Source organism: Scyliorhinus canicula, chromosome 14, assembly GCF_902713615.1.
Source record: "Scyliorhinus canicula chromosome 14, sScyCan1.1, whole genome shotgun sequence".
NCBI classification, from domain to species: domain Eukaryota; kingdom Metazoa; phylum Chordata; class Chondrichthyes; order Carcharhiniformes; family Scyliorhinidae; genus Scyliorhinus; species Scyliorhinus canicula.
The window spans coordinates 81,511,719-81,534,844 of NC_052159.1; the positions used below are offsets into that span (position 1 = coordinate 81,511,719).

Genomic DNA, 23,126 nt, shown 5'->3' on the forward strand with positions numbered 1-23,126 from the left:
GGAATGTGTGTGACAAGATCTCAACTTCTCGGTATCATTCACCGTGTCGGTATTTTCCCCTTTTGTGCCATTTTTTCAAAGTACGTTTCTTCTCCCAGAGTTGCAACCATCTGGACATTTCACACCCCTGATTACCTCATTGACTATTTTCCACGGCGCCCCACTCTTAAATCGAAGTGTAATAATCTCCAATGTAAATGCCCAAATGGTTCCCCCCGAGCCGAGTGAGTGGCTCTGCTTCCCACCCTCCAGCTGCAACCTGCACTTTAATAAGTGACTAACAGTGAGGGCCGGACACTCGAGTTCACAGGCTCCGCTCCACCGAGGCCTCGACCGGCCCCAAGGCCGCTCCCCAACATTCCGCAAACATCCTCCGGGACCCCGCTAGCTCTTGAGGATGTGAAGACTGACCGATCTGCCAGAAATGTGGCTTCAAGCTCAATTCGCCATTCTTGTCCACTCTGCTATAAAGTTTTATTTTAAAAAGGGGGAGACCCGGAAGGGAATCCACCCGGACGATTGGCGCCGAGGTCCAGCTTCCGGGAACCTAAAGGGTGACGGACAGGAGAACAATCCCCATTGGATGATCACTTCCGGCGGCATTTTCAGAAAGAGAGAGTCTCCTTTAAAAAACGGCCGATGCGGTGAAAGTGCCGGTGAGTGTCAACCGGCAGGTGTACATAGCCTAGCTCTCTCTCTCTCTATGGCGAATGTACAGCAATAAACATAATTTTGCCAAAAGAAGAATACTGTGGTTGCTAGAAATGCCACCTAAAACAGAAAATGCTGGGAATACTCAGCAGGTTATTGTCAACATCAGTGTTGGAGAAGCTGAGTTAAAATTCCAGCTCCGCCACCTTTGGTCTGCACTGAAAAAAGTTCGAGATGTGACAGGTTTTCAGTGAGGGGGGAGTGGGGCAAGGATAAAAGGAAAGGTGGCCCGTGATAGGATGGAAGACAGGAGACACTGAATTCCGGAATGGCTGGTCTTCTAGGGCCAAAGGGAATGGAATTGGGGGCAAGGAAGGAAACTTAAAGATGTGCCTAGAGCAGGTGTGCTGTTGACAGAAAGAGGAAAAATCCAGAAGAACAAAGAAAAGGAAATAAAATGGGGGCTGAGATTTTGAACTCAATGTTGAGTCCATAGGCTGTAAAGTATCTAATTGAAAGTCTTAACTGGGCCAGTACAGTAGACCAAAGACCAAAATATCAGTGTGAGAACAAAACAGTGTGTGCAAAGCAGTCACCCGATCTGTGTTTGGGGACCTCCTATGTAGAGGAGGCCAACTGTGGTCTAAACGGAAAGAAGGATGTGTAAATCACTACTTCATCTGGAAGGAATGTTTGAGACCCTGGATGGTGAGGAGAGAGGAGATAAAAATGCAGGTGTTACCTGATTTGATTGTAATTTATTATCACGTACCGAAGTACAGTGAAAAGTATTTTTCTGCGGCCAAGGGAACGTACACATTACGTACATAGTAGACAAAAAAGAATAATCAACAGAGTCCATTGACAAATGGTACATCGACGAACAGTGATTGGTTACAGTGTGGAACAAGGACCAAACAGAGCAAGAGCAGCATAGGGTGTCGTGAATAGTGTTCTTACAGGGAACAGATCAGTCCGAGGGGAGAGTCGTTAAGGCATCTAGCAGCTGTGGGAAGAAGCTGTTCCTATGTCTGGATGTGCGGGTCTTCAGACTGTACTTTCTGCCTGATGGAAGGGTCTGGAAGAAGGCAAAACCTGGGTGGGAGGGGTCTCTGAAAATGCTGTTTGCATTCCTGAGGCAGAGGGACGTGTATACAGAATCAATGTGAGGGTGGCAAACTTGTGTGATGTGTTGGGCTGAATTCACACTCTGCAGTTTCTTGTGATCTTGGGCTGAGCAGTTGCCATACCAAGCTGTGATGCAGGTGGATAGGATGCTCTCCACGGCACATCTGTAGTAGTTTGTGAGTGTCGATGTAGAGATGCTTAATTTTTTTAGCTTCTGTCAGAAGTAGAGACGTTGTTGGGCTTTCTTGACTTGCATCAAAGTGAGTGGACCAGGACAGACTTGCCCCCCTCCAAAGAACTTACCATCTCCACCTCGGAGCCATTGATGCGTGGGGGGGGGGGGGGGGGTCATGCTACGCTTCCTGAAGTCGATGATCAGTTCCTTGCTCTTTCCGACATTGAGACGTTGTTTTTGACACACCATGCAACCAAGTGATCTATCTCCGTTCTGTAGTCTGATTCGTCGTCGTTTGAGATATCACCCACCACAGTCATATCACCGCAAACTTATAGATTGAGTTAGAGTTAAATCTTGCCACACAGTCGTGTGGGTATAGGGAATGCAGTCGAGGACTGAGCACACATCCTTGCGGGGCCCCGATGTTGAGGACTATTGTGGAGGAGGTGCTATTGCCTGTCCTAACAGATTGCAGTCTGTTGGTGAGGAAGTCGAGGATCCAGCTGTAGTCTCATCAGGATAATGGTGTTGAAGGCGAAGCTGTAGTCTATGCACAACAGTCTTGTGTAGGTGTCCTCGTTGTCCAGGTGTTTGAGTGTTGATTGTAGAGTCAGAGAGATAGCATCTGCTGTGGACCGGTTGCGGTGGTAGGCAATGGACCGAGACTGTCTGGGAGGCTGGCGTTAATCCTTCTCATGACTAGCCACTCGAAGCATTTCATGATAATAGACGTAAAGGCCTCCGGTCGGTTTTCGTTGAGGCAGGATACCTTGTTCTTCTTTGGTACTGGTATTATGGTAGTCTTCTTTGTTTGCACGGAAAGGTGCTGTAGGAAGTAGTTAAAGGTGTTGGGATGACTGAGGAGTGGATCACAGAGAGATTGGTCCCTTTAGACTCCTGGGAGGGAAAGATGTATTTGGTGGAGGTATAATGCTGAAAGTGGAGGGAAATGATCTGAATGGAAAATTAGGACAAGGGCAATCGCATCACAGTTCGAGGAGGGATGGGAAGGGGTGAGAGCAGAAGTGCGGGAAATGGGCTGCATAGGGCCCACATGACTGGGACGAGGATGAGCTGCATAGGGCCCACATGACTGGGATGAGGATGAGTAGGTTTTTCGGGGGCGAAGACAGGTGTGCTGGGGGGGAGGGGGGGGGGGGGTTTGGTTCGGTGGGAGGGAGAATTGTGTACATGGGTTTGTTGGATGTGGCGGGTGTTATCTCTTTCCTTTTTGTTGTTTGCTTTTCTTGTTTTAGTAGTTGCTTATGTAGTTGGGTGGTTGTTCTTGGGTTTTTACCATGGTTGTTTTGTTAATATTGTTTTTTTTATATTTTGTGAAAACCTTAATAAAAATTTTTTTTTTTTAAAGTGCGGGAAATGTGGCAGACACAATCGAGCGCTCAAGGTGCAGCAGAATCTTCGGTTGAGGAAAAAAGTGGACATCTTGTGAGCGGTTTAGGTATTCCGGATCCGAAGGGACTATCATGCTAACCTATTTCTGGCTAAGCCACTAAAAGAACAAAATCTATTTCTCTGTTAGGACGCCAAATAGCTCTCACGAGGAGAGGCTACTTTTCTGTGTCTCAAACAATTAAATAGGATTTCATTTACTTTTTAATGGGCTGGGCTATGTTCGAAAAAGGCACTTATGACTAAACCCCCCCACCCCTGTCGGTCGTGGATCCTTTTCATTTAAGACTTCATAAATGAGTGTCTAGGGTCTAAAACGTATTGAGAGTAAGACTGCACAATTTTATTTCCTATAGTATTTTATTATAAGATACACTCCATTGATGCATACAGGATTGCAAAGTTAAAAATATGAATTGATTAACAGTCCTTTGTTATCTGCTAACAAACTAACTTCTCTAAGGGAAGGATATATCTAAACATTTAAAATCCTAAAATATCTCCTCAATTTCCAATACATTTGGAAGAATTTTAATAGAAACATACTTACAAAAGCCACAATGGTCTTTGATGAAACAGGTTGAGGAAAAGAATTTTCACGCACTCGGAGCAGGCGAGAGAGTGAGTGATGATTCTGCCAATCTGCTTGTCTTTTATACATATTTCTCCCTATTTAGTGTACGGCCTTCCCTGTGTCTTATGTCCCCCACTGGGCAATTTCCTATAGACAAATGGCCAGGTTTGTGGTTTATCAACAATATGTGATTTAATGATCTTAGTGTCTGCTTGAATGTCAGATGTCTAAGATATGCGGTCTCACAGGGAGTTGTTAAATAATTTACTACAAATCACAATGGTCTTCAAGTTCTATTTTAAGGCAGTCAAGAATAGAATTTTGTCAATTCTTAATGTGTCAAGATTCTTAAATATATAGATGTCCAGATAGCAACTATTCCAAATGGCGTTATCTTAAGTGTCAAAGGTTATATAGTTAAGAAGGAAGTTTGCTTAATTTATATGACTTGTTATCTCTGTATACCTTCCTGGATGGGCTAGAATTTCCTAGGGTGGGCAAGGGATTGGTGGCCCCATATCAGTCTATTATCAATTGACCCACTGCAAACATTGTCCATTCCACCTTTGAAAGTTTTGACTGAAGAATTTCACTATTTTATCTTACTCTAATACAAACAGGTTATTAACTATGTGGTCTTGTGTTGTATTCTTTTTCCTAGGGAACCTCATGAATGGGAATAGATCCTTTGTGATTGCCTCAATATTATGTCTTCATGACACTTGTTTTCTATATCCAGCTTGTCACAAATGTGGATCGCGGTTACTTTTAAATCTTGGCAGGTATGAAGTTAAGGTGTCTTAAGTGTTTTCAGATGAAAATAATATTACACTACATCACAGAATTTCATACATCATTCCATATTTGTCTTTTTTTCTATTTAAGCCTCTGCCTTTGCATTTTGAGCACAGTCAGAAGTCTTACGACACCAGGTTAAAGTCCAACAGGTTTGTTTCCAACACTAGCTTTCGGAGCATTGCTCCTTCCTTCACCTGAGGAAGGAGCAGTGCTCCGAAAGCTAGTGTTTGAAACAAACCTATTGGACTTTAACCTGGTGTTGTAAGACTTCTTACTGTGCTCCGCCTAGTCCAACGCCGGCATCTCCACATCATTGCATTTTGAATTATACTGTTCTTTCATTCTAGATTTTAGTAATATCTATTAACATTTTGAAGCTGTGAGGATTGACACAACTTATTTTACAGTCTTCCGTTATACCCAGCTTAGATTGGCATTTGAAAATATTAACAGAATTGCGCTGATGACTGTGGAGTTCTTCTTCCCTGTGAGAAATTTCTCATTTTTGGCAATTGGATTAAGATTGGGAATTTACAGTACAAGAAATTTTAGGATTAAACCCATATTTATCACTGTGAAAAATAAATTGATACATCAACACAATGCATAATTATTCATTTCCATTTTGTGTAACATCCTGGAGAATCCATAATAACTTGGGAATATAACTTATATTTCATAAACTAACTCAATACAGAAGAACGAATGTGAGAATATTAAGTGCATCCTATGGGTTCAAGCCCCCATCAATGATCAGCGTGTAATATAGGCCAGAATTTCAGTGTGTACTGAAGGAATGCTGTTTGTTTTAATAATATCTTTTTTATAAGGCATTATACCAAAAAGAATATCTGTTCAGGCGAATGCAAAAGATCCCATGGCATTATTTATTTTAAAAATATTTTGGTGTCTGAACCTTAAATTTTCAATCAACACTAAATATCAAATTGTAGTTTTAATATAGTAAAACACCCTGACACTTTTTCACAGGGGTGCTGTTAGACAAAATAAAGACAGGCTTGCATTTGTTAGTGCCCTTCATGACCATCGAACATCCCGGCCAACAACTTTTTTTAAAAAGTGTTGTCACTGTTGTAGTGCAGGAAAATTGGACACCATGCCACAAAGAGGTGATATTAGGACATGTGACCAGAACCTTGGCCAAAGAGTGGGATTTAAGGAGTGCCTTAAAGAAGGAGAGAGGTAGGACCAGAGAGGTTAAGGAGGGAATTCATAACTTGGCACCCCGGTGGAAAGCTAAAGATAAGGCCATCAAGGACAAAGGAAATCGCAATTTGGAGACATGCAGAATTTACAGAGGGTTCTGGGGCTGGAGATGATTAGAGGTAGGAATGGGCAAGGCCATGGAAGGATTTGAGCATTAGAATGAAAATTTTAAATTCAAAGTTTTGCTCACCTAGAGTCCGTATAGGGACTTAATTCACCTAATCAGAGTGAATGATGGGTGAACATGACTTGGTCTGAACTGGGGTGCAGGCAATAAGAGTTTTGATTGAGCTCAAGTTTCCAGAGGGTGGAGGAGGAAAAGCTGGAAGAGTTGAGTCTGAAGAGGAAGGAACTCTCCATTGGTTTGAGCCATACCTAGAAAAAAAGGAAGGAAGAAGGTTGTGATTTTTTTTAAAACGCCAATCATGTCGTCTATAGGATATTACTGCAGGAGTTTCTAGGTTAGTTTCCGAAACCTAACCATCTTCAGCTGCGTCATTGACTTTACTTCCAACATATGGTCAGAAGTGGGGATGTTCACTGATGATTACATGGTGTTCGGTACCATTCGCAACTCCTCAAACTGAATCAGTCCATGCCCACAAGCAGCAAGACCTAGACAAAGTTCAGGTTTGGGATAATAAGTGGCAAGTGATGTATATGCCATGCAAGTGTCAGACAATGACCATCTCCAACCAGGTAGAATCTAACCATCTCCCCTTGACATTCAATAACAATAAATCTTTATTGTCACAAATAGGCTTACATATTACCATCACTGAATCCTCCGTCATAAAATTCCTGGGCCAGGATTGGCCAGAAACTGAACTGGACCAGCTGTATAAATACTGTGGCTACTAGGGCAGGTCAAAGGCTGGAAGCTCTGCAGTGAGTTACTCGCCTCCTGACCCCCAAAGTCTTTCCGCCATTTAAAAGACACAAATTGAATACTCCCCACTTGCCTGGATGAGTACACTCCAACAACACACGAGGCCTGATTGGTCCCATCCATCAAATTAAACATTCACGGACACACTGTGGCAGCAGTGTGTACCATCTGCAATAACTCACAAATGCTCTTTCAAAGGCAATTTTCATAGCCACAACCACTACCACCTAGAATGCTGGGGACAATAGATACGGGGACATGCAGCGGTTCAAGAAGGAGCTCACCACTGCCTTCTCAAAGGCAATTAAGGATCAGCAACAAATATTGGCTTTTCCAACAGTGCAACATTCCCATAACAAATTTTAAACACTTTAGTATTAAGTGACCGAATGTAGATTTTTCCTTTTTAATTCATATTTCCCTGTCAACAGTCACTGAATTGCTGTAATTTTATCTCTGTGCCTATGGAGCTTCCAAGCAAATTTTAAATAAGCATCTTGACAATTGCTTTCTTTTCACATTTTATAACAAACCAGATGTAATTTTTTTGCTGATGATATTTATTTTCTGGTCTTTGGCAATCATGGGCGAATCATAGAATTTAGAGTGCAGAAGGAGGCCTTTGGCTCTTCGGGTCTGCACCGGCCCTTGGAAAGAGTACCCCACCCAAGCCCACGCTTCCACCCTATCCCAGTAACCCCACCTATGGACACTTGAGGGGCAATTTAGTGTGGCCAATCCATCTAACCTTCTCATCTTTGGACTGTGGGAGCGCCCAGAGAAAACCCACACAGACACGGGGAGAAAGTGCAAACTCCACACAGTCACCCGAGGTGGAATTGAACCCAGGGCCCTGGAGCTGTGAGGCAGTAGTGCTAACCACTGCCGCCCTACACTGTGTATGTGTGCATTCAATTCTCCCAGTCGCAAGATGTGCAGTGCAATTTTCTATGTAATACAAGCATAAGAAATGTGTGTCTTGTGAAAACTGAATTACGGTGATCTTCTTGCCCCAAATTCTTCTATAGGTTCCATTGCCCAAAAGATGCCTCTGAGTCCACAACAGAGAATACAAATTACAGATATAGACTTTCTGTTAAAGCTGCTAGGGAAAATGAGATATTTAACATTACTGTCTTTGGGAGCTGCCTCGAACCTTATTTTGGAACAACAGCAGGATGTCTACACAGGTAAAAATTAAATATTTTAAAACATCTTGGTAACACTATCAGCCTTGATTATAAAATGTAAAGTTTCATTACCTATAGACAAAGAATAGCCTATTTGTGGCATAATAATCCGAGTTTCAAAATAACGGCGAAAGTATTTTAATATAAAAGCAAATTATTGCAGAAACAAAAACAGAAAATGCTGGACAAATCTCAGCAGGTCTGACAGCGTCTGTGGAAAGAAAAGGGAGCTAATGTCTCGAGTCTGGATGACTCTTTGTCAAAGCTGAAGTAAAGCTACAGTATTTTGATTGCTGAAAGAAATGCACACCTTTCCCTGGGATCGAATGGTGGATATGTTACAAAATTTTGAAATACATGTCACATTCTGAACTCAGAGAATGGCTGACCTCTAATACAGAAGTATATTATCAGTTATATTTCTATTCAATTTGTGGAAACAGAGAGTAAACAACAACACAAAAGTCTTAATTAAGGATCTATAGTCGAAAGGAGTGGCAAAAGACAGGTTGCAATTTTTTATTGAAGATTATGAAGTTAGTCACATAGAACATCTATTTGATCAGGTAGTTTATTAAACACAGTTTTTTTTTAATACAGCACTTTGCCAAGGCCATGCACGTGATGTATCACATGATGAGCAACCTTGTTCTACAATGAGATATAAAAGGGATACATTAGAAAAAGGATTATAAGAGATGAGTGCCCAAGTACAGCACACGCTATCTTAAATGTGTGTGTGTGAACATGTACTGTTAAGGATCTTTTTGTTGGCAAGTAGTTAGGGCTTGTTATTTTGCACATTTAATGAACACCATGATCAGCACACCATGTATAACAGCAGCATGTAGCGCAATATGCAAACATGAACATACCTATTTGTTTAGAAAGTTGAAATAAAAAAAATAAAAACTGAAAATGCTGGAAATACTCAGCAAGTCTGGTTGCATCTGTGGAGAAAGAAACAGAGTTAACATTTCAAGTTGTGACCTTTATTCGGTAAGACTTTTCCCTGATTCATGTTGATTTCAATTTTGCCAGATCATTTTGATGCTATAGTCACTCAAATACTGCTTTGATGTCAAGGGCTATCTCTCTCTCCTCACCTCTAGAATTCTCTCCTCACCTCTAGAATTCAGTCCATTTGTCCATGTTTAAACCAAGGCTGTAATGAAGTCTGAAGCCAACTGGCCATAGCAGAACTCAAACTGAGCATTAGTGAGCAGATTATTGTGAGTAACACCACTTGCAATGTGTTATCGACATTGCTATCATCACTTTTCTGATGATTGAGAGTAGGCTGATAGGGCAATAATTGGCTACATTGGTTTGTGTACCGGGCATACCTGGACAATTTTCCACTTAGTTGTGCAGATGTTGTTTTGCAAATGTACTGGAATAGCTTGGCTCAGGGCACCATTTATTATGGAATACAATCTTCCATATCAAAGCAAACATATTATGAGAGTTCATAGCCTATTCAGCACAATAAGCCCATATCCTGGTATTTTGTGGAATTAAAACAAATTGGCTGAAAACTGGCTCTGTGTTGGAGATCTCTGGGAGATGCTGAGACAAACATTTACTTGGCACTTGTGGCAGATAATGGGTGTAAATGCCTTGTGTTTTGTATTGTACTCATGTGCTGGCCTCCCGCATCATAGAATCATAGACTGTACAGTGCAGAAGGAGACCATTCGGCCCAGTCTGCACCAGCCCTTGGAAAGAGCGTCCTACCCAAGGCCACACCTCCACCCTATCCCAGTAACCCCTCCTAAACTTTTTGGACACCAAGGGCAATTTGGCATGGCCAATCCATCTAACCTGCACATCTTTGGATTGCGGGAGGAAACTGGTGCATCTGGAAGAAACCCACACAGACTGGGAGAACGTGCAGACTCCGCACAGACAGTGACCCAAGCCAGGAATCAAACCTGGAACCCTGGAGCTGTGAAGCAAATGTGCTAACCACTGTGCCCGTGCTGCATCATTCAGGTTAGGGTTTTTTTAGCACCTCCTCCTCCAATTGTTTAATAATCTGCCACCATTCACAACTGGATATAACAAACTGCAGAGCTTTGATCTGATCCACTCAGAGTTTGCTTAACTCTGGCCGCTTCCACTGCTGAGCATACATGTAATCCTCTTAAATTGCAATGGCAATTCAGTGTTGACCACTTATCTTGACCTCTATCTCTCCATTATTTCTTCCAATCTATATAACTTCGGCCTTTTCTTTTTAAATTAATTTTCATTCCGTAAGCTTTCACCACTATTGATTAGTGTCTATAGATTTTCTGTTGAACCAGCCACCAGATCCTGGTCATCTGCAAATCTCACTACCTTCTCTAATTTTAACTTTTACACTTTTCTGTACTTCATTGTTACAAATGCAAAGTTTTATGAGATTTTGTTTCAGGACTGTTTTTTAAATTCAGGATAAAATGGAGAAAGTAATTGTTTCACGTCACCTATTCTGAATTCAGCAAACCTGGGTGACTTGTGTGTCAATGATTAAAGGGGGCCCAGTTTGTTTTGCTGGGAAGAAAGCCTGTAAACAATGACCAAAACATCTGTGCTGGCAATGAATAGACTTCCAAAAATCCAAGAAGTTGTTAGGAATGTCGGGTTTTGTAAACTATTATACTTTAAGCTGTCTGTTTAGTTACAAAATAGAATGAAGTTGGAGACTGAAAGAGAGCTAATTCACATTTCTACATGCATAAAGGGTCCATATGATTTATATTGCCATGGAGGTGGGCTGTGAGAGAAGGTGAGTGCATAGGAAGCCATGAAGGGTCAAGTAGCAGAGTATTTTCTGAAAATATCACTGAACCTCACATCAGGGTCAGTCTGACAGAATCCGAGAGAGCTGAGAGATAGATGCAGTAAGTCCCCGTGGTTTACCATGCAAGAACCCAGATGGGAGCTCCCATTTGAATTGAAGACACCAAATTTGTTATGACTTAAACAAGACTGGAATATTCACCCAACTTTGGCCAAAGGGAGGAATCTCCAGGGTAACCCTACCGTAAACGCCTGTTCAGGGATTAGACATTATTTGGCTGGAAAAGAGGAAGCCCTCGGGAACAAAGAATTACTTTGGACTGGATCCAGGAACATAGGGTGGAATTTTCTCAGCCCGGGGACGGGGCCGAGAGCCCCTGCGACCGGTGTGAATCGCGCCCCGACTCCGGGACGTGCGCAGGCATGGTTGGCGGGGCGCCAGTTGGGGGCCGCTCTAGGCGGTCACCCTGCCGATTCTCGGCCTGGGATGGGCCTGAGCGGCCAACGTTTAAAAAAAAAACGAAAGTCCCGCCGACGCCGTTCACACCTGCTCTCAGCCGGCGGGACCTCGGCGTGGAAGGGGGCGGCCTGTGGGGGGGAGGGGTCCGACCCGGGGGGGCTCTGATGTGGCCCTGGCCCGCGATCTGGGCCCACCTATCGGCAGGCCGGCCTCTCTGGCTGGGGCCTCCTTTCTTCCGCGCCGGCCCCTGTAGCCCTGCGCCATGTTGCATCGGGGCCGGCGTGGAGAAGAGAGTCACTGCGCATGCGGGCATTGGCGCCGGTGCCACTGCACATGCGCGGACCCGCGGCGCCCAGTTCGCGCCAGGATCATCAGCTGGAGCGGCATGGATCGCTCCAGTGCCGTGCTTGCACCCAGTCGGGGCCAGAATTGCTGATCCTGAGGCCGTGTTGACGCCGTCGAGAAACGCGACGGCATTTCCGACGGCGTCAACACTTAGCCTCAGGATAACAGAATCCCGCCCCCTGCGTCCGTTTAGAGACCGAGTGAACTATAACAATGGAGGGAACTTTTCGGTCACATTAAAGTTGCTTACAAAATAGTGTTTAGTTGATATTGCTTTTAATTTGTTTGTGAGTTACAGTAAAAGTCTTAAACATGAACGCTTGTTGTGCAATTCCATTAAGCTGGCCACTAGGAATTTGAATTTATTTTTTAGAAGTTATCCATCTCTGCGGGGATTGTATTATCGTCTAGTTTTTCTTTTATCATGGCTTCCACAAAAATGTTAATAGTGATAATAAACTGCCTTGTCCCACGCTGCCTGAATACACTAGATTCAGCTTCACCAAATACTGTTCTGATTGCCTGTCCCAGGTATAGAGCTACAATCGGAATTTTATCTCTCCTGTCAATTCTGATCACTGTGGCACTTTCAACAGCTTTTGCGTCAAATCAGATGATGGTTACTGCTGTAAAAAAAAAACTCATTTAGAATAGCAATGGTCTTCTTCAAACATAAAGATTGCTCAGCAGAAAAGTGAGTCGGGTAAGAAGAGAATCACCAAGACTGTAATTTCGAGTGTCTTGTTGCACAGGGCTAAAGTATGGTCATTGAGAAAAGCAGACATCCTTGGTTAGAAAATTATGAATGGCATTCTGAAGAAGGATAGAACAGGTCAGTTGGAGAGAGCTTTAGTAATGAGGAAGTTCTTGGGATGGTGAAGGAGGAAAAGTAACTGGTGAATATCATCAAGAAAACAACATTCGATTGGCAATCTTCTGACGCATGAGAACTGCTTGAAGGTGGCGATTAAAGGGATGTAGACCAAGAGGAGAAATAGAATTATGATGTTAGACAACTTAAAATTGAATGAGCAGTTCCAATGAGCAACTGAAGAAGAAAGTGCAAGATGAGCAATATGCTGGACTAGAGGCTACAAATTGTTTGCCTCATGAATGCCCAGTTTTGAGCTGAAAATTCTGTTCTAAATCTATTCCTTTAGCATACAACATAATGGAGGCTGTTCTCAGTATACAGCTAGGTCTTCATCTACACAAGGACTGTGTGATGGTTACTCCGGCCAATAATTCAAAGGATAATGTATCTGCCACAGATTGGTGAGAAAAGGGTCAAGTTTTCCCAGGGCGGCATGTGGCACAATGGTTAGCACTGCTGCCTCCGACGCAGAGGACCCAGTTTCGAATCCGGGCCCTGGGTCATGGTCCACGTGGAGTTTGCACATTCTCCTCATGTCTGTGTGGGTTTCATCCCCACAACCCAAAGATGTGCAGGTTAGATGGATTGGCCATGCTAAATTTCCCCCTAATTGGAAAAAAAATTGGGTACTCTAAATTTTTTTTTAAAGGTAGCATTTTCACTTATTTTGCTTCTCTCACCACCTGCTGTAGGTACACTCTGGTAGCTATGTCCTTCTGTTCTGTTAGGTGTTGAGCTATCAAACCACTGTTGGTAGTGGCCATCCCTTACCCATCTGTCCTTCTGGCAAGTAATGCTCACCATCCTCGTCTTTCAGGTGCCATGCCCTAAGAGGGCATTGGAGACCATGGACATCAGTGGATTGGTCCATAATTATGTTTGGCAAGATACCGCAGTGGTATGCAATTGCCTTCTGCAGTATGGCTGACCAGGAAACTCTCCCGCACATTATACCCTGCCATCAGATGTATTGGAAGAATTTACTGACTGATAATCAACCTGTTTGGCAAGTTATGAACCTTCTATGGCCATCAGGTCCTGAAATTAGACCTGACTATTCAGAAGGACAGACAGGAAGGTAAGCGAAGTGTTGTAGCTCTGATATGCAAGGATGACATTAGGGTGGTAGTGAGAGATGATCTAGGTTCTATGGAGAAAAAGGTTCAATCCATTTGGGTAGAAATTAGAAATAGTAAGGAGAAAAGGTTTCCCAGGGTAGACGAGTCAATTATTCCCAGGGTAGAGGGGTCAATTTGATAGAGACTTTTTCCCAGGGTAGAGGGGTTAATTACTAAGGGGCATAGGTTTAAAGTGCGAGGGGCAAGGTTTAGAGATGTACAGGCGCGGAATGTGGCGACTAGGGGCTTTTCACAGTAACTTCATTTGAAGCCTACTTGTGACAATAAGCAAATTTCATTTCATTTTCATTTCATTTATTCATTTTCATGTACGAGGTAAGTTTTTTTTTTACACAGAGGGTAGTAGGTGCCTGGAGCTCGCTGCCGGAGGAGGTGGTGGAAGCAGGGACAATAGTAACGTTTAAGGGGCATCTTGATAAATACATGAATAGGATGGAAACAGAGGGATGCCGACCCCGGAAGTGTAGAAGATTTTAGTTTGGACGGGCAGCATGGTCGGCGCAGGCTTGGAGGGATGAAGGGCCTGTTCCTGTGCTATACTTTTCTTTGTTCTTTGAAAAGGTCACCAAATAATAATAATCTAATAATAATCTTTCTTAGTGTCACAAGTAGGCTTACATTAACAAGGCAATGAAGTTACTGTGAAAATCCCCTAGTCACCACACTCCAGTGCCTGTTCGGGTACACTGAGGGAGAATGCAGTATGTCCAATTCAACAGCATATCTTTCGAACTTGTAGGAGGAAACCCACGCACACATGGGGAGAACGTGCAGACAGTGACCCAAGCCAGGAATCGAACCAGGGTCCCTGCTGCTGTGGAACAGCAGTGCTAATCACTGTGCTACCGTGCAACATCGTGGTTGGGCAGGCAATAAACAAAGAAATAACTGATGCATGTAAAAATAGTACGGCAGTTGATATGGGGGATATTAATCTACATGTCAATTGGTCAACCAGCCTTGAGGAGAAGTTCACAGAATATATCCGTGAACGTTTCCTCGAACAGTATGTAATGGAACCTACGAGGGAGCAAGCTATCCTAGATCTGGTCCTGTGTAATGAGACAAGAATAATTAATGATCTCGTAGTTAGGGATCCTGGAAGGAACGATCATAGTTTGGTTGAATTTAAAATACAGATGGAGGGTGAGAAAGTAAAATCCAATACCACTGTCTTGTGCTTAAACAAAGAAGACTATAATGGGGTGAGGGAGGAGTTATAGAACATAGAACAGTACAGCACAGAACAGGCCCTTCGGCCCTCGATGTTGTGCCGAGCAACGATCACCCTACTCAAACCCACGTATCCACCCTATACCCGTAACCCAACAACCCCCCCCTTAACCTTACTTTTTAGGACACTACGGGCAATTTAGCATGGCCAATCCACCTAACCCGCACATCTTTGGACTGTGGGAGGAAACCGGAGCACCCGGAGGAAACCCACGCACACACGGGGAGGACGTGCAGACTCCGCACAGACAGTGAGCCAGCTGGGAATCGAACCTGGGACCCTGGAGCTGTGAAGCATTTATGCTAACCACCATGCTACCGTGCTGCCCTACAGTTGGCGAAAGTAGGCTGAGCAAAGGCTTTATGGTGGGTCAATTGAGGAACAGTGGAGGAGTTTTTAAAGCGATTTTTCACATAGCTCAGAAAAAGTACATACCAGTCAAGAGGAAGGACGAGGAAAAGGGCTAATTAGCCAAGGATATCTAAAGAAATAAAGGAGGGTATCAAAATGGAAGAAAATGCATACAAAGTGGCAAAGATTAGTGGGAAACTAGAGGATTGGGAAATCTTTAAATGTCAACAGAGAGCCATGAAAAAAGCTATAAAGAAACGTAAGATAGATTTGAGAGTTCAGAATATAAAAACAGATAGCACAAGTTTCTACAAATATATAAAAAGAGAGGCTAAGGTAAACTTTGGTCCTTTAGAGGATGAGAAGGGGAAATGAGGAAACGGCCGAAGCATTGAACAGGTATTTTGTGTCGGTCTTCACAGTGGAAGACACAAATAAATTGCCAATAATTGATGGCAAGGAGGTTATGGCAGGTGACGATCTAAAAACAATCATTATCACAAAGGAGGTGGTATTGGGCAAGCTCATGGGGGCTAAAGGTAGACCAGTCTCCTGGCCCTGATGGAATGCATCCCAGGGTACTAAAAGAGATGGCAGGGGATATAGCAAATTAGCTCATGGTAATTTACCAAAATTCGCTGATCTCTGGGGTAATCCTGGCCAATTGGAAACAGCAAATGTGACACCCACTGTTTAAAAAAGGAGGTAGACTATAGGCCGCTTAGCTTATCTTCTGTTGTGGGGAAAATGCTTGAATTTATCATCAAGGAAGAAATAGCGAGACATCTGGATAGAAATTGTCCCATTGGGCAGCATGGGTTCATGAAAGGCAGGTCGTGTTTAACTAATTTATTAGAATTCTTTGAGGACATCACGAGTGCGGTGGACAACAGAGAACTGGTGGATGTGATGTATCTGCATTTCCAGAAGGCACTCGACAAGGTGCCACACAAAAGGCTGTTGCATAAGATACGGGTGCACGGCATTACGGGTAATGTATGAGCATGGATAGAGGATTGATTAACTAACAGAAAGCAAAGATTGGGGATAAATGGGTGTTTTTATGGTTGGTGATCAGTAGCTAGTGGTGTGCCTCAGGGATCAGTTTTGGGAACACAATTCTTTACAATTTACATAGATGATTTGGAGTTGGGAACCAAGTGTAATCTGTCAAAGTTTGTCGATTACACTAAAATGAGTGGTAGAGTAAAGTGTGCAGAGGAAACTGAAAGTCTGCAGAGGGATATACAGGTTTGGGATGTACAGGTTTGTCTCAACTTTTGTAAATCTAATTCTTATAGATTATTACGCCCTCTGAAGTTTGTTTGTAATCTGTGATATATATTGTGTTTTCTGGAACATGTCTAACTTCACGGTAGCATTGTGGATAGCACAATTGCTTCACAGTTCCAGGGTCCCAGGTTCGATTCCGGCTTGGGTCACTGTCTGTGCGGAGTCTGCACATCCTCCCCATGTGTGCGTGGGTTTCCTCCGGGTGCTCCGGTTTCCTCCCACAGTCCAAAGATGTGCAGGTTAGGTGGATTGGCCATGATAAATTGCCCTTAGTGTCCAAAATTGCCCTTAGTGTTGGGTGGGGTTACTGGGTTATGGGGATAGGGTGGAGGTGTTGACCTTGGGTAGGGTGCTCTTTCTAGGAGCCGGTGCAGACTCGATGGGCCGAATGGCCTCCTTCTGCACTAAATTCTATGATTCATCAATTCTATGATTCATGTTGTACAGATTTGCATATGTAATGGTTTTAATCATTGTGGCACTCTGGTTAAAGCCCCTAACTCCTCAACATGATTTTCTATGTGTAGTTTTGATGTCACTAATTAGGTTATAGTCATCCTCTACGCTCCTTCCTCCTAATCGTTCAGCATCTTCAATTTGAAATAGGTACTGTGAAGATTTGAAGAAGAAATTGCAAACATCAGAGGGAGAGAAGGTTCAAGATTTTCTCATCCAGGCTGTGGAACACTGCTTTATTGGAAGAAGCTTTATCTTCGGATTGAAGGTAATTTTTGCAGTTTTTCCTACAGGCTTCTGAGCCAAAACAGTTTCATACCTTTGATTATTTCTGCCAATAATTTCATACAGTAGTGATTAATAATTGTAGTGCTTAACCCAGGGAATATCTTGACAAGGCCTCCGAGGTTGAAAGGGCCCATAGGTCCCTGTGGCAGAAGCCAAGAGCGGGGGAGCCGCCGCAGGTGGTGATTGTGCGTATGCACAAGTTCCAAGATGTTCCAGAACAAAGAAAAGATCCTGACATGGGCCAAGGCGCAGCAGGACTACGATTGGGAAGGAAACTGAATTTGGATTTAGAACATAGATAGAACATAGAACAGTACAGCACAGAACAGGCCCTTCGGCCCTCGATGTTGTGCCGAGCAATGATCACCCTACTTAAACCCACATACCCGTAACCCAACAATCCCCCCCATTAACCTTACACTACGGGCAATTTAGCATGGCCAATCCACCTAACCGGCACATCTTTGGACTGTGGGAGGAAACCGGAGCACCCGGAGGAAACCCACGCACACACGGGGAGGACGTGCAGACTCCACACAGACAGTGACCCAGCCGGGAATCGAACCTGGGACCCTGGAGCTGTGAAGCATTGATGCTAACCACCATGCTACCGTGAGGCCCTAAATTTATCAGGACATTGGTGCAGAGGGGTTCAACAAGGCCAAGATACTGTTGTACCGGCGCCAGATTAGGTTTGGGGTGTTGTACCCGGCCAAACTTTGGGTCACTTTCAAGGGCTGGAAATATTACTTTGAGACACCAGCAGAGACAAATGACTTTATTAAAAAAAACATAAGTTGGGGGAGGACTGAAAGAGGAACGTGGGTGGAAATTCTGTCTCTGTGAAATTTTGTTGCATGTTTTTGTTTGCCGATTGAGAGAGGTTGTTGCACCCCTCTTTTTTTTTTTTTGTATTAAAGTCAAATTGCTGCTTTTTTCAGAGGTGGGCCCTTCAGTGCAGGGGGTATAATGTTTAAGTGTGCATTGCACTCTGTTATGCTCTGTACTGTGCATGAGGTGTTGTTGTGGGGCGGTTCCAGAATGTTCTGATAGGAGCCATTTTGTGGTGATGTTTCTTGCATTGGGTTAAGTGCAGGGTACTGGGGGTGGGGCCGAGGAAGAGGACTGGAGAGAAGCAACAGCGGGGGGAACATTGGGGGTTAGGGTTTTCGGGAGGGAGCCGCCACGCTAGCAAGAAATGCTTTTGAATGGCGGGGTGCTGGCTGCGGTGGTAGCAAGTGTGGGTCGGGGTGTTGGCGATTGGGAGAGATGGGTGGGGGGGGGGTTTGGAAAAGGGGGGGTCGATCTCGGGTATTCATGCACTTAAAAGGTTTGACAGCAGAGGTGAGTTTCTGCAGGAGACGCATCTTCGGGTGAAAGATCAGAAATGCTGAGAAAGGGATGGGTGAGGAAACTGTTCCACTTGTGTTTGACTCAAAGTCTAGGGGGGCTGCCATACTGCTGAATAAGAAAATGGTGTTTACAGGGCTAGGGAATTGTGGGACCCAGGGAAAAGGTTTATGATAGTTAGTGGGGATTTCAGTGGTATTGGTGAATGTATATGCGCCTAATTGGAATGACACGGAATTCATGAAGAGGCTGTTAGGAGCGATCCCAGACTTGGACTCGCACCAACTGATTATTGGAGGGAGGGGGTTAATTGTGTAGTGGAGCCGAGGGTGGATACATCGAGCCCGAAGCCGATGTGCAGTTCGAGAATGGCACGAGAGCTCAGAGGGTTTAAGGAGAAGTTGGGGGTGGCGGATCCGTGGAAGTTTAGATATCCGGGAGAGAGGGAATGCTCCTTCTCGCATGAGTAGGATATATTCCCGGATTGACATTTTTGTGGTGAGCCGAGGAGTGCCAATGTGGTGGAAGGAATGGAGTATGCGGGAATAGTGATTTCTAACCACGCCCCACACTATCCAGACATGAGACTTTGTTTGGGTCAAGCACAGAGGCTGGGGTGGAGGTTGGATTCAAGGCTTTTGGCTGACGAGGAGTGCTGTGGAAAGGTGGCGGTGGCGATTGAGAATTTTGTTCAATCAGAATGGGAAGGTATCAGCAGCCATGTTTTGGAAGACTTTGAAAGCGCTGGTCTGGGGGGAACTTATTTGTTCAAGGCCCACAAGGATAGGACAGGAAGAGAGGAGAAGCAGTGATTGTTGGACGAGATAGTTGAGGTGGATAGTGGGTAATCTGTGGCCCACACGAAGGAGTTGGTGGAGGCTGCAGGGACAGTTTGACCAGTTCACGTGGGAAGGGAGTTAGATCAGATGCGGGAGTTGCAGTATGAGTATGGGGAGAAGGCGAGCCGCATGTTGGCCCACCAGTTGTGCGACAACAGGCAGCATCAAGGAAAATCCTTCGAGTGAAGTAGAAGTTGGGGGAATGTGGTGGGATCCAGAGAGGATAAATTAATTAGAGGAGGAGCCCTGGAAGGAGGGCCCTTGTGCCCTTGTGATGGCCCCAATGCCGATCGTCCTGAGGAAGTATACGAGCAGTGCGTTGGTGGAGTCATCCATAATATGTTTGTGTGGGGGAAGGTGGGGGAGAGAGAATGAGGAGGAAGGCCTAGTGTGGGTCTGGGACATGTTTGTGGAGGGTACGTTTGCTGAGCTGGAGTAACTGTGGGAGACATTTGAGCTATCAGATACTGGTAGGTGCGGAACTTTGTGCGCAAGGAGTTGCCTTTATTCCCTCGGTACCGGAATGTATGCTTTTGGAGAAAATATTGCTCCCGGATGAAGGTGAGGATTATAGGATTGGGGACATGTATAGGTGGTTGGGAGAGCAGGGCATGACCTCCGTGAAAAGGGTCAAGCAGAAGTGGGAAGAGGAGTTGGGGAGAGAGTTGAGATGTAGGCTTTGGTGCAAAGTAATGTGCTGGATGAACCTCCTCCTTTGCAAGGATGAGTCTTATATAATTTAAGGTGGTGCATAGGGTCCACATGACTCTGGCCCAGACAGGGGTGGCACGGTGGCTGAGTTGTTAGCACTGCTACCTCACGCAGCTGAGGACCCAGGTTCGATCCCGACCCTGGGTCACTGTCCTTGTGGAGTTTGCACATTCTCCCCGTGTCTGCATGGGTCTCACCCCCCACAACCCAAAGATGTGCAGGCGAGGTGAATTGGCTAAATTGCCACTTAATTTGGGGAAAAAAATAATTGGGTACTCCAAATTTATTTATTTTTTCAAAATGACTCTGGCCCAAATGAGTGGGTTTTTCTTGGAAGGTGTGAACGGTGGAAGAGGAGGGGAGGAGGCCGGAAAACCATGCTAATATGATTTGGGTGTGAGGAGTTGGAGAACTTTTAGGAGGTGATGTTTCGGAACTTATCGAGGATCGTAGGGTTTGAGATGAAGCCGGACTCTGTGGTGGAAATCGTTGGGGTGTCTGAAGTGCCGGAGCTGCTTGGGGAAGGAGGTCGGTGTCATGGCCTTCGCTTCTGACTGCCCAGTGACGGATACTTTTGAATTAGAGGTCGACTGCACTGCCGGGGGTTGCCATGGCTGAGTTTCTCAGGTTGGAGAAAATCAAATTTGCCTAAGTGGGTCGGAGGAGGGCTTTGAGGTACAGTGGTGGCCCTTCATGGCTTTATTTGAGGAGCTGTTTGTCGCGGGGTTGGGGGGAAGAAAATGGGGAAAATATGTACAAACATTCTACTCTGTTAGACGTTGAGTTGTGTTACTATGTTGAACATGTTTGGAATAAAATACCTTTTTTAAGAAATGAATATGAGAAATGGCTGACTTTTGTTCTGGAATATATTTTTGCAGTTACATAAGATAATTGAAGTATTTCAAGGTTTAGGGAGGGAACGTGGTCAGTTTTGCAATGTTCTGTTAAACGTTCAGCTTTGTGGACTTCTGGTTGCGGCTATGCCTGGGTAGGTCGCACGTTCGGCAGCTCCCGCTGAAAATTGACTTTTGGGCCCTTTTAAGGAGCCCCAGCGGCACTTGGTTGACGATTCCCGGTGTGGGAAGACGGCAGTTAGGTCCCCCCAGCACTGTATGGAGTGGACCAGGAGCGATGCGGTCCAAAAAGGGGCATTAGAGAAGAGAGGAGAACGGGTGCGAAAAAGCAAGATGGCGGAGACCAGACAGCGTGGGCTCAATTATCGCGGGAGCAGCAAGAGTTTCTACGAAGCTGCTTTGCGGAATTGAAGGCAGAGATGTTGGCCCCTGTGAAGGCGTTGAGATAAAGGCTGGTAGAGACCCAGAGGATGCAGGGGTCAGTGATTTAAAGAGGTGCAGCAGAGGACAAAATCCTGGGCCTGGCAGTGAAGGTGGCGGCGCACGTGGCGCTCCATGAAAAGTGGCAGGAGAAATTCGAGGATCTGGAGAACCAGTCGAGAAGGAAGAATTTGCGGATTCTGGGTCTCCCTGAAGGTGCGAAGGGTCGGATGTTGGGGCGTATGTAGCCACGATACTGAGCACGTTGATGAACATGGAAGCCTTCCCGAGGCCCTTGGAGCTGGATGGGGCGCACAGAGTCCTGGCGAGGAGACTGAGGGCGAATGAGCCGCCGAGAGCTGTGGTGGTGAGGTTTCACCTTTACACCGACAGGGAGTGCATCTTGAGATGGGCGAAGAAGGAGCGGAGCAGAAGGTGGGAGAATGCTGAAATTCTCATTTACCAGGACTGGAGCGCAGAGCTGGCCAAGAAGAGGGCAGGATTCAATCGGGCCAAGGCGGTTCTCCACGAAAAGGGGGTGAAGTTTGGACTGTTGCAGCCCGTGCGACTGTGGGTCACATATCAGAACCATCACCACTATTTTGATACGCCGGATGAGGCATGGACCTTTTTCGAAAATGAGAAGCTGGCCTCAAATTAGTGGTCTGTAGCATATTTTGGGGGATGTTGTGGAGTGGGAGAGGGTGATATTTGTGTTTCTTTTTTTTTCTGTGCAGGTGCTGATCTGGGAGGGGTTGTTCCCCGCGTTCGGTGGGGGGAGAAGCGGCCGGGAACCCTGGGCCTCTGGGGATGTGGGTGAGGCTGTAGGAGAATGGAGCTGCGCCATAGAGGGCGGGGTCAGCCCGGACTGGGAGCACGGGTTTTCTTTTTCTGCGGAAAGAGAGGGGGTGGGGCCGGACGCAGGGAGGTGGTATTGGACTGGAGTCCACATTGGTTTGCAGGGGTTTTCGGAGGGAATTCTGCGGGGACCGGTGGTAGAGGTGGGAGTCAGCAGGAGTCAGCTGACTTACGGGAGTGCAATGGGGGGAGTAGGGGGGTCAAGCAATTGCTTGGCCGGGGGAGGGGGGGGGGGAGGGAGTAGTGGGTTGCTGCTGTATTGACCGAGGGGGAGCTGGAGATAATAGGGAGAGTCGGGGCGGGGAGCCTCCGCCTGGGGGGCTGGAAGGAGCGGGAGACGTGTGCACGTGGCTGGCCCAAAAAAGGAGGTGGCTAGTCAGCCCCGATCTGGCTGATCACATGGAATGTGAGAGGCCTAAATGGGCCGGTCAAGAGGGCCTGGGTATTTGTGCAATTAAAGGGGCTAAAGGCAGACGTAGCCATGCTACAGGAGACGCACCTGAAAGTTGCGGATCAGACCAGGCTGAGGAAGGGATGGGTAGGGCATGTCTTTCACTCGGGGTTCGACGCGAAGAACAGGGGGTTAGCAATTTTGGTGAGCAAACGGGTGACTTTCAAGGCGGTGTGCATTGTGGCGGATAAAGGGGGCCAGTATGTGATGGTGAGTGGTAGGCTGCAGGGGGCCCGGGTGGTGCTGGTGAATGTATATGCCCCAAATTGGGATGATGCAGGGTTCATGAAGTGGATGCTAAGTCGAATCCCGGATTTGGAGGTGGGGAACCTAATTATGGCGGGGGATTTCAACACGGTACTGGACCC

At 45.4% G+C, this 23,126-nt stretch overlaps 1 protein-coding gene across 5 annotated transcripts in view; it reads left to right on the top strand.

Annotated features, from left to right (window-relative positions):
- The first annotated feature begins 409 nt into the window (after window positions 1–409).
- Window positions 410–23,126, top strand: part of ddias (DNA damage-induced apoptosis suppressor) — a 29,109-nt gene continuing 6,392 nt past the window's right edge. The window contains exons 1-6 of one of the 5 annotated variants that reach the window (XM_038818320.1): window positions 410–656; window positions 3,327–3,416; window positions 4,603–4,723; window positions 7,884–8,045; window positions 13,329–13,589; window positions 17,135–17,252. In XM_038818320.1, coding sequence (XP_038674248.1) covers window positions 425–656; window positions 3,327–3,416; window positions 4,603–4,723; window positions 7,884–8,045; window positions 13,329–13,589; window positions 17,135–17,252 — 984 coding nt within the window. In that variant the 5' untranslated portion in view covers window positions 410–424. Of the gene's footprint in view, window positions 657–684; window positions 804–824; window positions 1,360–3,326; window positions 3,417–4,602; window positions 4,724–7,883; window positions 8,046–13,328; window positions 13,590–17,134; window positions 17,253–23,126 lie in introns of those variants that run through there. The other 4 variants (XM_038818324.1, XM_038818322.1, XM_038818321.1 and 1 more) reach the window with 4 other exon arrangements.